The sequence below is a fragment of the Gossypium arboreum genome, chromosome 10 (assembly GCF_025698485.1).
Source record: "Gossypium arboreum isolate Shixiya-1 chromosome 10, ASM2569848v2, whole genome shotgun sequence".
Taxonomy (NCBI): Eukaryota; Viridiplantae; Streptophyta; class Magnoliopsida; order Malvales; family Malvaceae; genus Gossypium; species Gossypium arboreum.
In genome coordinates this window covers 100,713,500-100,728,632 of record NC_069079.1, presented here as the reverse complement: position 1 = coordinate 100,728,632, position 15,133 = coordinate 100,713,500, and the positions used below count along the sequence as shown (strand labels likewise).

General features: G+C 30.7%; 2 protein-coding genes across 4 annotated transcripts; both read left to right on the top strand.

Moving 5' to 3' along the window:
- The first annotated feature begins 2,160 nt into the window (after positions 1–2,160).
- Positions 2,161–6,039, top strand: LOC108488552 (sugar transporter ERD6-like 16). Its single transcript, XM_017792833.2, has 18 exons — positions 2,161–2,600; positions 2,690–2,752; positions 2,853–2,942; positions 3,024–3,083; positions 3,183–3,248; positions 3,338–3,403; positions 3,483–3,558; positions 3,655–3,719; positions 3,823–3,915; positions 4,001–4,081; positions 4,185–4,269; positions 4,405–4,451; positions 4,537–4,599; positions 4,696–4,755; positions 4,849–4,902; positions 5,001–5,060; positions 5,373–5,487; positions 5,582–6,039. Exons 1-18 carry the CDS (start codon positions 2,418–2,420, stop codon positions 5,701–5,703), a joined length of 1,449 nt encoding a protein of 482 aa, XP_017648322.1. The 5' UTR covers positions 2,161–2,417; the 3' UTR covers positions 5,704–6,039.
- A 467-nt stretch (positions 6,040–6,506) lies between these two features.
- On the top strand, positions 6,507–10,913 carry LOC108489710 (LEC14B homolog). Of its 3 annotated transcripts, none has more exons than XM_017794415.2 (10): positions 6,507–6,611; positions 7,181–7,675; positions 7,829–7,948; positions 8,068–8,145; positions 8,546–8,731; positions 8,856–8,933; positions 9,108–9,283; positions 9,502–9,660; positions 10,244–10,304; positions 10,543–10,913. In XM_017794415.2, the coding sequence occupies exons 2-10, from the start codon at positions 7,295–7,297 to the stop codon at positions 10,726–10,728; spliced, it is 1,425 nt and encodes a 474-aa protein (XP_017649904.1). In that variant the 5' UTR covers positions 6,507–6,611; positions 7,181–7,294; the 3' UTR covers positions 10,729–10,913. The 3 variants fall into 3 exon arrangements, with proteins under 3 accessions (XP_017649904.1, XP_052876075.1, XP_052876076.1); XM_053020115.1 differs by having other exon boundaries at positions 6,533–6,611; positions 7,164–7,675; XM_053020116.1 differs by having other exon boundaries at positions 6,539–6,611; positions 7,426–7,675.
- Positions 10,914–15,133: the final 4,220 nt, after the last annotated feature.

Genomic DNA, 15,133 nt, shown 5'->3' with positions numbered 1-15,133 from the left:
AATTTGCTTAAATTTAAAATAATTAGGTAAAATGATTAAATTACAATAGAGGCGAAAGTTTAATTATAGATTAAAGAAAAGCTAAAGGGACTAAAAAGACAATTATGCCATTCTTTATAGTTGAGGCGGCATACATATAAAAATATCAAAGATTTTATGATTAATATGTATATGTTTACTTAATAAATAAGAATATTATTATATATTATATTATATTATATATTATATAAATACGTAAAGAAACATAAGAAACAGAATGAAATTGAAACGAAACAGAGAAGAAACATGGGAGAAAGAAGGAAAGAAAAAGAAAAAGGAAAATTTGGGGTGTTACATTTAGTCTTTGGAAGAATTGCTATTTTAAGTCCCCAAATATTTTTCTAATTAAAAGTGATTAACCTTTTACAATTTAGTTACTAGGCTTTAATTAACACAATTTTGGCTAAATTACTTAACCAAATTTCAATTCATCTATACACTAACTCCATAAATATCCCTATTAATATTTATAGACTTAGTTTATAGAAATAGAGTCCCAAAATCACATTTTTTAACACCTCTGGAAACCAGGTCATTATAGATTCCTCAAAACTGACCACTCGACTTTTCAAAGTCAACAACATATCCCTTGATTTGCTAGCTTTATTGCCCCTATCACGGGTCTCCCTAGGCTTAATCTGCTTGTCTACTCATTTCATTATCTCAACTAAGGCCTTTGAACCTGAGGTCGAATACCAACTGTCACGTGGCTAGAACTTTAGACTTGCAAAACGCATGGCCTTAAGTGATTCCTTTGCTTTGAATCTACCTAAGTTAGTCTTGCACTCAAAAGTGAGATTTCACAAAGGAAATTCTCCAAGGCATTGAAATAAAGCAGAAGCAGTTCAAAGACAAAGAAGTAATGAGAGAATAGAAAAGCCACAAAGTGTTTGAGTAAATGCTCCCCTAGATCCCCTATTTATAGTTAAGAACGGGATGATTACAAATAAGAGGGAAGGCCTCTATTTATAGTTAAGCTCCCTTAGATCCAACGATACAATTTAATTTACATTGACGGTTGAGATCAAAGCCAATCTACAAATTGATATTCTTAAGGGATTTTCTAAGATTCTTTAAAATTACTAAAACTCTTCTAAGATTACTTTCCATATTTACCAAGGTAACCCTAGTTTTATTTGAATGTTTCACTGGGTCAACAGGGCTTCAAGTAGATGGGTTTCTCCACATGTTTCATGAATTGAGTCAGTTCAAGTGGGTCAAATGAGTCGCAATTAATCAATTGACTTGTATGAGACACTCCATGTAGATTCGTCATGAGCTTTGATTTATGCCCCGTGACATGTAAGGATTTGTTATAGAGATAAATTATGTAAAGTGAGGTATTTTGGGGAGAGTGATTTGTACAATTAGGGTCAATATTGGAGCTGCAATTACTTCTTTGTGTAAAGGTAGATTAGGCTTAAGCCAATAGGTGATTTGAACAATTGAACGAGGCTCCATAGATGCAAAATTGGGAAATTAGAATTGTGCTAACAAATATAATTTATTAATTCTCTCTTTACTTGTCTCTTAGACTCACTTGCACTTTGAATTTGTTTTGCAAACTCTTAATTCTATCAACTTATATTCCATTAGAATTTATATAATTGATGATACGAAAATATAATATAAATATATATACACACGGATATTGTATATTAAAATTTTTATAAATATTATATACAAGTTAATGCGGAATAATAAATATTTTGAATAAAATTAAAATAGAAACAGTGTTTAAAATTAAAGATACATCTAAATAGATACGATAGAAAGAAGGTGTATCTTAAAATACAATATTCACATGTCAAAATATGATATTACAAAATCTTCAATATAAATTTAAAATTGAATTATTTGTATGATTCTAATAAAAGTAATATTTAAAAACAACACCAAATTAGGGATTGTCTAATTCAACACAATCACCAATTGTTACGGACGAAGGAGAATGTGAATCCTAAGTGACATCAGTTTCACATGCAAATCATTCCACTCCTACCCTCATCTTCCTCTAACTTTTCCCTTCCATCATTTATTAACCAGACAATTTTGTCAAATATCCTAAAATTTGGATCCTAGAAGAAAAGGTCATTGTCCGAGATTGGTAGATTTCCATTTCCCATTTTTCTTTTATAAACATCACATCTTAATCACTAACAAAATATTCACAATTTTTTCTCTTATTTGAATTTTTTTCTATAGAGGTCGCAACTCGGAATAAAAAAACGGATTAATTCCAACGTCTAACCTACTAGATGCGACCTCTTTAATAAAAGCTCGTTTTTAAGTGCATGACACATTAGCTTCTACATCGATTTCTCTTTCTTTCTTTTTTCCTGTTTGGATTGCGAGAAAATTGGTAAAAAGTTGTAGAGATGGCGAAGGAAATCAATAGGCTTAATGATTTAGAGAAGCCATTGATTACTGAAGAGCAAAACATTGTTCACAAAAGTGATGAATATGATAGTTATAAAAGTAGTGATGAAAATGGATCAATTTTCATGGTTTTGCTTTCTACATTCGTTGCTGTTTGTGGTGCATTTGAATTCGGAACATGTGTAAGTACTTTGAAATTTCAAATTTTTCTTTTTGAATGGTGTTCATCTGTTTGATGGATTGTTTAGCTTAAGTTTGTTGGTTTTGGCAGGTCGGATATTCAGCACCTACACAAGCTGCTATCAGGGAAGATCTTGGTTTATCTTTAGCTGAGGTTTAGCCCTTATGAATATTTTTCTTTGATTTAATGCTTCAATTTCATCTTAAAAATGAAAAAAAAAAAATCCCACTGATTTGTGCTAAAAATGTTCCAGTTTGCAATGTTTGGTTCAATCCTAACCATTGGTGCAATGTTTGGTGCGGTCACAAGTGGTCGAATTGCAGATACGATTGGTCGAAAAGGGGTAAGTTAAATCATCCATAATTGGCCTATTAATCAAATCGATTTGTATAACTTCACTGAATCTTTTGATGGATTGATTCAGGCAATGAGACTTTCAGCTGTTTTCTGCATTGCTGGATGGCTTGCTGTTTATTTCTCTAAGGTTTGAACTTTTAAGATTTATGGAATTTCTCTAAGATTTTGATAAAAAAAAACAGAAAATGTTGAATTGGGTATTTGGAATGGCTCCTGTTTGTTGCAGAGTGATGTGTCATTGGATCTTGGAAGGTTTGCAACTGGCTATGGCATTGGTATTTTCTCTTATGTGGTAATTTTTTGTTCTCTCAAAACCGTGCATCTTTAAATAGAAACTGATGAGAAAATAATTTCAATTATATTTTCCCACTAAACAAACAGGTCCCTATCTTCATAGCTGAAATAGCACCAAAGAACCTCAGAGGAGGACTCACAACATTAAATCAGGTGAATCACAAATAGATATATACCTGAATCCGTATTCAAGTGATTTTTCAACTCAAAGACCCCGTCTTGTTCTTTGTAGCTCCTGATTGTGATTGGTCAATCAACAGCATTCTTAATAGGAACAGTCATATCATGGAGGGAACTGGCTTTAGCAGGTAACCTTAAATACCCTTCAGGATAATTTTTCTTATTAAAACTCAGTCAAAGAAAATAATTATAATTAAAAGCTGACGTTGGTTTTGATTTTGAAGGACTTTTGCCATGCATTGTCCTGTTTGTTGGCCTTTGTTTCATTCCTGAATCTCCCAGATGGCTGGTAATCACATTCATAGATATTGCTTTATATAATTAACCATATCAATTTGTGTATATATATCAAATTGGTTTTTGGTTTTGTTGATATTTGTTTGGTGTTACAGGCAAAGGTTGGCGACCAGAAAGAATTTCATGCAGCTCTAAGGGAACTTCGTGGTAAAGATGCTGACATTACCGAAGAAGCTGAAGAAATTCAAGTATTCACTCCTGAAAAACATATCACCCATATGAATTATATATATATATAAAGCTAATTAAGCTGATGATTTGGTGTCATAACAGGAATATATTGAAACTCTTCAAAGTCTTCCCAAAACAACAATATGGGACTTGTTTCAGAGACAATATATTAAGTCAGTGATCGTAAGTTAACACTCCTTTTTTTTTCAATTTCCAATGAATTCGAGATTATTATATAAGTGATTTCCAATTGTACCCTTTTTTTTTTCTTTTGTATGATCTTCAGATTGGAGTTGCATTAATGGTGTTCCAACAGTTTGGAGGAATAAATGGAGTAAGCTTTTATGCAAGTCAAACTTTTGCATTAGCTGGTAAATAATCTATTCTAAGTACATTCAATTTTTTTTTTTTTCAAGATTTTCCAACCTTCGAGAAACATATCTCTACACTCATATGTTGAAAGAGGTGTCGAATATGATTAATAAAAGTTCATAAAACAATTTCAGGGCTTTCCTCAGCAAAAGCTGGAACCGTTGCATATGCTTGTGTTCAGGTAATTCATTTCCTTCTGATAAAAGATTCAACACAGATAAATATATATTTTCATTGCTCAGTAATGTGAAAAGCAAAATCTTTAGGTCCCTATAACTTTTCTGGGAGCAATGCTAATGGACAAATCAGGAAGAAGACCACTCATAATGGTAAAATCAATCTCCAGAAAATTTTCTTTTTCCAATTTACCTCCTGAAATTTTCATGGAAAATTTTGGGATGAGAAAATTGGATTTATTTTTTCAGGTATCTTCCGCTGGCACATTTCTTGGCTGTTTTCTAGCTGGTACTTCATTTTATTTCAAGGTAATTCATAATCTTTGTCTATCAATGAAATAGTTTTAGGGTATTAGTCCATTTGCATGATTTTTATATATAATTCCTTTTGTTTTGGGTCAGGAACATGATCTTTTGCCCGAATGGAGACCAATATTAGCTGTTGCCGGTGTCCTGGTAAGTAAATAATAGAAATAAAACTATATAAGGTTGCCTTCTTATTCAATATTATAAAAAAAATTTACTTTTTCCATTTTTTCTTCCATTGAAATCAGATTTATGTTGGATCTTTCTCAATTGGATTGGGAGCAGCTCCTTGGGTGATAATGTCTGAGGTGAGGACTAATCCCCTAATTTTTTTCATTTAAATTTTTATAATTTATAAAATTTTAAATTAGTAATAGTAAAATTATACTTTAGTCCTCTTAAAATAATAAAAATTAATTTAATCATTTAAAATTATAAAGATAGATTTATTAAAATTGTAAAATTACAATTTTATTATTATAAAATATACAATTTAATTCTGGCCCCTCTCTAAAAAAAATTTCTGACTCCACCATTGTAATTCTTTAAATTTAAAAATTAATAACCTAAATTCGAAATAACCCAAATTCTAAATGAATCCAATTTGTTTGGAGAGACAGATTTTCCCAATAAATGTAAAAGGAGTAGCAGGCAGCTTGGTGGTGCTAGTGAACTGGTTAGGTGCTTGGGCAGTTTCTTACACATTCAACTTCATGATGACCTGGAGTTCCTATGGTAAATCAATCTATTCCCCTTTCAATTTGGGCACAAAATAAATGGAAAAAATATTCTTGGATTACATAATAATGATGTAAATGATATTTTTCAGGCACATTTTATATCTACTCGGGAGTCTCTATAATAACAATCCTATTCGTAGTGAAGTTTGTCCCAGAAACTAAAGGGAAAACATTGGAAGAAATCCAGGCGTGCATCAATTCACATAGATAGATGACACAACAAATCATCATCTGCATTACTTCTTCAAAACATGCCACAAAAATACTCGGGGGAAGATGTCGGATCTTTAGTTCCATGCCCACAACTTCCCCTAATATTTGACGCCACCTAACGCAACGAAACCTGTAGTGACGTTGACGCCATGAAATTTTAACTTTTCATTTCTTTTTTTGCCTTATTTATTATATATATATATATATATATATATATATATATATGTATGTATTGTTTCATGTCAGGTTAATTAGATCCCACTTTGCTTATATATAATATTCATTTGTTGAATTCCAATTTTGAGCAGTAATATAAAGTGGAAATTTTATTCAATTTCAGGATTTCTTTTAGAAATTTATTTACGATTTTTAAAAAATATATTAGATAGTAAAATATACCAAATAATTATAATATATATTCTTATTTTTAAAATTATGTTAGAATTTTGTTTACTCAACTTTAGTTTGACGGGATGATAAGAAAAAAATCAAATAGATGAGTTTATTCAAATTATCAAATAATTTATTCAGATTTAAATTATTTAAAGTTTAAAATAGATAAAATAAAGTTTGATTATCAAATAATTTCATTACTCAAAGACTAAAACCATTTGAAACATTTTCAATTATGCTAAAACTTTGTAGTAATGAAATTGAAAATTAATTATTTGGAATAATATATTTATTTTGAGAATTAATTATCATTTTAACAAAGCGGCCGAGTTTTCAAACGCAACATCAAGCGCGTGTTCTCACAACACATGATCATTATCTAGCACGTGTCCTTCATCTCACTGTATTATCACATATATCTCCAGAAAATAGACAAAGCGAGTATAAAATAAGAGTTCAATCAATCAAATTTCTTTTAGGATCGGCTCTCACATTTGGCTAATCGAATTGGAGGTTTGACACGATTTTTTTTTTGTCTCTTCAATTTTTCTTTCTAAATTTTATTCTAGTTTGGTTGATGAAAAAATGAAGTAAATATTGAGGAACCCAAAAGATTTCACTGTTTTATTTGGATATATTTTTTTTCTATCTTCTAGTTTTTAGTGTGTCATTTGATTGGACTGATTCAATTCACTTCGTTTTCTATATTTGATCCAAAAAAAAAAAAGAAGAAGAAAAATATGTGTTTATTTCCTCTTGTGCATATGGAATTTGAATTGTTGTACTATGATTGTAAATGGTGATGATTTCAAAGTTTGACTCTTATCACTTTCTCTTGTTTTTCTCAACAATTGGAAAAATGATTCTCTTTTAGCAATTTCACTTGAATTGGAGCTTTCTCCAAAGTTTCATCTCATGAGACTTACTAGTATTAATTTCACTTGAGAAATACTTTGAATATCTAAAACTGCATTTTGATTAGCCCTATGTGACTTTTAATTCTGATAGTTTAAATGTTAATGGAGCAAATTACATCTTAGATTTTAATTGTTTGTGTTGTTGAAGAGTGTCACTGTTTGCAGGGTTGACAAAGGACATAACTGAGTTGCAGATTTTACAGTGATATGAAAGGCTTTGATTTTGCTGTTTTAGGTGAAAATTATATATCTGGTGAAATCTAGGTAGTTTGTTACATAATGAGTAGGTTTCGGAAGAATGTTGATGCTTGTAATGATGGGAATGCCCCTAAAGGATATTGTGCAAATCAAGATTATAGTGAGGATTCTGATTATCTTGTTCATGATATTGCTCAACACACAAACCTTAGGTCAGGACCCCATGAACTTCTCTCCCGAGGTGTTCTGGGAAAGCGGAAATTACCTGTTTCCCCGGTCAAAATGTTGGTCGGGCGAGAGGGTAATTTTACAGGTAGAGGGAGATTTTCATCAGCTGATGGTTGCCATGTTTTAAGTCGGTATTTGCCTGTCAATGGTCCCAGGTGCTTGGACCGGCTTCAAAGTCGAGCATATGTGTCACAGTTTTCAGCTGATGGTTCTCTTTTTGTTGCTGGATTCCAGGTATTGTTTCATTCCTTGGGCTATAGGTGAAATACAGAAATACTGATCACTTGTGTATTTGTTGGCTCACTGATTGTATAGCTTTACTTAGCTGAAGTTTTTATGATCTTATTCTTTGGTCTTTGACTGATTTTACACTTTTTGACGAGGCAGAAAAGTCAAATTAGGATATATGATGTGGAAAGGGGCTGGAAAGTTCAGAAGAACATCCTGGCAAAAAGCTTGAAATGGACAATTACTGATACCTCTCTTTCACCGGATCAGCATTTTCTTGTAAGTGTGTTATTGCCTGTTAGCTTAATCTTTTTAGTTACTGACATTCTTTGGTTATATTGCCCCACTTCCCTCTTTCTTTTGTTTCATCCCATTTAACTTAATTGCTTATATTGCAGGTGTATTCTAGTTTATCCCCTGTTGTTCACATTGTGAATGTCAGATCTGCTGCCTCAGAGTCGATTGCAAATATTACGGTATCTTCTACAAGTGTTTCTAATTTAAAGAATCTATACGTTATTAGCATATCGACTAGTTTAAGTGTTATTGCAAACATACATGTCCACTTTTGCCAAATAAAATAAACACTGCTTTGTCATTAACAACTTGAAAGTACCATTCAGCTTCCAGAAATACATTATGCAATTATTACACTAGATGGTCTGAGAGACAGACTTATTTAATCTGCTTCAGTTTCAAGAGCACCTTAAGGAGTAAAAAGAATATGGAGTTGAGAGGTAAAGTACGGTGAATTGCTATGACAGAATCAATTGGTTCTTTACCCCTTTTTTTCCCTAAAGGGCTAGTTGGAATTCATATTATCCATATTGAGTTATTTCCCTTGACTCAGTTTAATACTATAATTCTTTTATGCAGGAAATCCATGATGGGTTGGATTTTTCAGTTGATGATTACGATGATGATGATTATGATGCACTTGGAATCTTCTCTGTGAAATTTTCCACTGATGGAAAAGAGCTTGTTGCTGCAAGTAGTGATAATTCTATATATGTTTATGATCTTGAGTCAAAAAGGCCTAGCCTCCGAATCCCGGCTCACAAGGTATCACAATTGCTTGTCATTTCTTGCATTGTTTAGTGTTCAAGTGCTGGGCATTCCAACTTCCACTGATTTTGGCTTGGATATGATTAGAGATACTAAGTCCTATTCCCATTTCCTCTTGCAGTCTGATGTTAACACTGTGTGTTTTGCTGATGAAACTGGGCATCTCCTATTTTCTGGCAGTGATGATCATCTCTGTAAGGTGAATATTATACTAGAGTCTGCCATTGCAGATGAATGTATCCTTGACTGCCAACTTTTTTTTTTTATTATCTTAGATATGCTGTGATTAGTGCCAGTCAAAATCAATGTGGCTTTAGTCTCTTGCTAATCATCTTGTATGATAAAGACACTCCGTATCTATTGGCTTGAACAGGTGTGGGACAGGCGTTGCTTTGGCACTAGAGGAAAAGCAGCTGGAGTCTTGATAGGGCATTTAGAAGGGATTACATTCATTGATAGCCGTGGAGATGGCCGTTATTTCATTTCGAACGGCAAAGATCAGACCACAAAACTCTGGGATATACGAATGATGTCTTCCAATACCCCATAGTAAATTTAGATCAACTCCCTTTGCCACATAATGCAATTCTTGGCATTACTTCTTGAAGTTCAATAATTTCCTCTTTGGCTTTATGATATATGGGTTATATCTGTGATGTTAATAAACCTTTTACTTAGAATTTTGCTTAAACTTATAATAGTTAACGATCGCCTTTCTTGTCCATGCCTCCTGTGTATTTACCATTAATATTAATTTCTTTGAACAGCACTCGAAGGCCAAGAGATACTGACTTTGACTACAGATGGATGGATTACCCAACTCATGCAAGAGCCTTGAAACATCCCCACGATCAGTCATTAGCAACATACAGAGGCCACAATGTGTTGCGTACTTTGATTCGTTGTTACTTCTCTCCAGCATATAGGTAATCTCTTGTACGTTTGCCATGGTTTAATTGTGCACTTGTGCTCCATTAATAATGCTTGTCTATATTTTGAAAACATTGACAATGCTTGTACCTTCTCTGCAATCTTAGCTGGAATCTAGCTAGCTGAAAGCTTTTCCTAGGCCACATGGTTTGATCTCTTTTCTGTCATTATTATTGGGATTTAGGGTAATCTTACGAACCCCTAACTACAGATAATGGCTTTACTTTAAGTGCCTTGATGCATGTAGGGTACAGATAAGTTTGCCTAACTTATGTTTGGCCTAGGAGAGGCCTTACACGGCTAGTTTGTGCCGATTCCAGATAGCTGGAAACCAAAATGGCATTATATTTGCTGGCCTAATTGGGTAGTTATTTGAACTCCCCTTTTACCCCTTTTCAAGTTTTGCAAATTCTGCTAGCTTTTATCAACAGAACCTGTCCGTCATTCAACTCAGGGCTGGCTGAACTAGGCAGTCTAGTCATTAACTAGATGGTTCATGGCTTACATTTACCCTCAAGATTGTCCATTCGATTGGCCAGCATTACAATATTTTCTAACTTTGCAAACCATATTTTGCAGCACCGGTCAAAAGTACATTTACACTGGCTCTAGTGATGGTTCACTTTATATATATGATCTGGTAAGTGTTCAATTTTACAGTTTCTTTTCCATATCAATTTATGTAAGATGCTCCTTTTTCCTCTTCTCCCCCTTTCTGTCTCCCCTTAAAAGAGGTGGATAAGTTACGGATGATTGCTGATGCGGGAACATAAACCCGACATTTATATTTTATGCCAATGAAATAACTGTTTGTCTAGAATTAGATCATCCTCGTCCAAACATTTATAACATGTCCCTGGGTATGCTATTCTTTGTAGGTGACGGGTGCCCAAGTAGCAAGTTGTCATGGTCACGAAAAACCAGTTAGGGATTGTAGTTGGCACCCATTATATCCAATGATCATCACCTCCTCCTGGGATGGTGTGATTGCAAGATGGGAATTTCCGGGCAGCGAGGAAGAACCCTCAGAGACAAGAGGCAGAGAAAGAAGACCTAGCTTTTGAAGATTAGGGATTGTTTGACATACTTTGAGAGTTATTTGTATAGATGAAATCATAGAGGTTTTGCTTGTTTTGCTCAGCACTTCTAAAAAAACAAAATGTAGCCACTTTTATACATGGATTTAAATTAAGTTATAGTGGGGAGAAGAACCATAATGAATGGGTATCATGCTATCATCTTACAACAATACTACCATTTGCAAATAGCTTTAAGTGTAGGTGGTACCGGTGGGGATTCATTTTTTCTATATCAGTATATATTATTTTGATTTATTGATGTATTTAAATGTTTTTCGTATATATATATATATATATATATATATATATATATATATTTATACTCCAGTTTTTAGTTGTTTGATAAATTGTATGCACATATATAGTTTAATCTTTAGTTTCTTAATAAATTATATATTATTTTGGTAAAAGAAATACTACATATACATGTAAATATATCTCAATATACATGTAAATATATCTCAATTATATCTATATAAATATAAGTTTTAAAATTATTAATTAGGTTTAATAATTTATTTAATAACTATTATTTTTTCTAACATTAATCTCATTATAGTTCTTTTATGATATTTGTTCTTTTTTATACAATGCCTAAATTATTAATAATTTCTCTCGAACTGAGATCCTCTTGCACTTTAATTAAAACGTTAAAACAAAAATATGGATACTTTATATTTGGGTAAATTATAATTTCTTTTTATTATTTAAGCTCTATAATTTCATATGTGAATTTGAGTTTATATATTACATGTATTTCATATATCATAATATTAATTACTTAATCAATTGCTTCTAATTATTTTTTATTATAATTTAATTTTATATTTCTCATATATCATAATATTAATGAATTTAAATATAATTTAAATATATATTTTTACTTTATAACATCATGTCTAAAATAGACATTTTATTTGCACATAAGCATTTTTTGACAATAATGATTTCAACAATGATTTATGTAGTTAAAATCATTAAAATTATTAATTTTTTTAAAAATTTAAAAATTAATTAAATATTGATGTATCATCTACGTGGCAATCCACATATATGCCACATCAACAAATATAGCAAACGTTAACTTTTCTATTCATTTTGGGATAATTTGACAAAAAATACAAGTTTAATGATTAAAAGAGACGAAAAATTAATTGAAAGCCTAAATTAACTTTTTTGTAAAGTTAGAAGGCTAAAAAAGTCATTATGCCTATAAAAAATCTATTAAACTAGAATAAATCTAAAAAAATACCTTCATGTAGTAGATTTAAACATATAGTATCATGATTTCTAAAGCTTCAACTTTATCTTTTCAACTAAAGTTACATTTGGTTACTTTAAAAAAAAAACTAAAGTCTCAATTTATTTTTATATAATTTTTTATAAATATATTTTCTACATAATTTCTTTTACCTACATCATGGGTGTGCCACAGTCTAGTTATAATAAAGCCCTGATCGAGTTTAATATTACGAGTCAATTAGACACCAATTTAATTAAAAATAACTAAAACTATAGATTTTACAAAGTTTTATTATTATGAAGATATTTTAGTCTTTATATATTTTTATATAACTGAATAAAATACTATACGTGATAAAGTTTGAACTTAAAATGTTATGCTTTTTAAACCTTGAACGTTACCATTTCAATCAAATTTTCATTTGATTTTTATTTAAATTTTAATAAGTGTACTTTTACATACTTTATTCGTCAACATCATGAGTGTACTGTAATATAGTATTATATAAAAATATTCTTTTATAAGATGTAAAATTTGATGAATTAAATTAATGGTGGAATTCGATTACCATTTATTTTATGTAAAATAGACTTAAATGCTTTAAAAAAGTCATTGTAAAATAATTAAAAATCAAATAAACCCTCAGTTGAAAAATACAATCAGTTAAGCTATTAATCGAAAATTAGCAATCAATGGAGCCCTTGAAATATAATTTTCCATCGAAGCCCCAAACATTTTGTTAAGCGATTATGTGGTAGCTGATATGAAAAATATTCTTAATTTTAAAATTATTTTACGAGGGCCTAGTTGATTTTAAAAATATAAAAAATTATTAAAATGATAAAATTTATTAAAACATTTATACAATTTATAAAATGAATAGTAATTTTAATATTTTATAATATTTAATATTTTTAAAATAATTTACATAAAAATTTCCTATAATTTTTATAACACTTTAATAATTTTAAGAATCGATAAATTTTAAATTTATACGTAAACTTTATTCTAATATGCTATTTGATACATGAACTTTAATTTGATGCAATTATACACATGAGACTTAAATTATGGTTCATAAGTATAAATAAAACTTTGATTTTGATTCAAATGTATACATTTAAAGAAATTAATACATATATTTATTTTCATGTTGAATTAATATAATAGTTTGTGCATTGAATATATCAATGAAAATAGTGCTAGTTTGATAATGTTGTTAGTAATTTCTGAAAATGAATTAAATCAAAATTTCATGTATAAAACTACACAAAATCAAAGTTCATTTATGACATTACACATTGGATCAAAGTTCATGTATAATTTTAATATTTATCCTAACTTTGTAATGAAAAAATTATAACTCTTTTTTTTTTCCTCACATTACTAAGATTATACTTCGGTTCATCCTTATCAATTCCCTCGCATCATCACTTATTAATCAAAACCATTACTCATTGCTCATCTTAAGCCACCAAACACTAAACTCTTTATTACTCAAACTCCTCACACGGCATCTTATACAAGCTCAATCATTATTACACTTCAAGTTCCCTATTTCAAACTCAAGTATAATCACATTTATTATCAAAACTTTCAAAATAATAAAAATTTCTATAATTTTTATAATGTTTTTAACTTTTAAATAATTTTATAATTGTATATTTTATATAAATTTTATATTTTTTTATAATTTTAATACATTTTATTTCATTTCTAGAATTTCTATAATATTTTTAAAATTATTTTATATTTTTATAACATATAAATAATATGTTATAATATGTTATAATATTTATAATTTTTCTATCATTTCTACCGTTTTTATATATTTTATAATATCTTCATACTTGTTTCAAATATTTAATAATATTTTATAAAATAAACTATACAACTATATATAGAAGGAATGCCTGGAGGGTTCTACAATGGAAACCTATGCATTTTTTTTACATGAGAATATAATGGGTAAATTTCAATTCTAATATCTCTACTTTTTTAGATTATGAAAATGTGTTGGGGATCAACTCATATAAACAACAAAAAAGAAGGAATAGAGAAAATTGGGCACAAATATTTACGTAGAAAAACTCCTCCGATGAAGAGAATAAAAATCACGGGCAAAGGAAACTTCACTAAATGAGCAAATAAACAAAGAGTACAAGATGGAGATAATAAAAAACAAACCCTAAACCCCAAAAATACAAAGCTCTCTAGCTAAAACACAAAATTCCCTTAAAGCTCTAAGCCTTTTCTTAATCTTAATGTTATGAAGATGAAGATGTTATTCTAGAGTTACTAAAGCCCCTTTTTATAGGCTAGGGCTTAAAGTTCTAATTAGACTAAAACATCTATTGAAAATCATAGTTTAACTGAGAAAAGTAAGCAGAGTTTAACTAAGAGAAAAAAACTATTTATGTGGGAACACGTCGTGTCATTGCAACATCGTATGTCTCCTTGTCGGGACATTGCCGTTGTGCTGTCGGGACGTTGTCCATCATCGTGGCGTCCTATGTCGCATCATCATAATGTTGACTCTACTTTGAATCTGGTTTGACCGAAAAATACGAAACACACTTCACAAATTTCTATCTTGACTCGCATTTTAACACGCATCCTTTGTCGAGCCCTGTCATGGGCTTAACTTGATATTTGCAAGATAATAACCAAGTCCAAATGGTGCTTAAACTTAGAAACTAAAAGACCCTTATTCAAAAAGGTCATACCTTTTGGACCAAGTTGGCTCCAACTCCATAATAGATGAGGAAATTGTTGCAGCACCAGTCACTGTTAAACCCTACAAAGTATATAGACTGCCAGTTTTCTGACTTTTCATCAAAACAAGTGCTCCATGAGATACCTTAGTGCTGCTTGACTCAGTGGTGACTCTACAATTGTTTGAGTCTAACTTACTTAGGGAGATGATGTTTTTCTTTAAATCAGACACATGTCTGACACCTAATGGTGTCTTGAAAATCTCGTCGTGCATCCTAATCTGAACGATACCAATACTAATTATCTTACAATGTGAATTATTCCCCATGAGCACAACTCTACCTTCAACTAAACTATAGTCCTTGTTAGGACATATATGGTAAGAATACCTTGAATCCAAGATCCACTCAGACATAAGCTTAGACCTTTTGG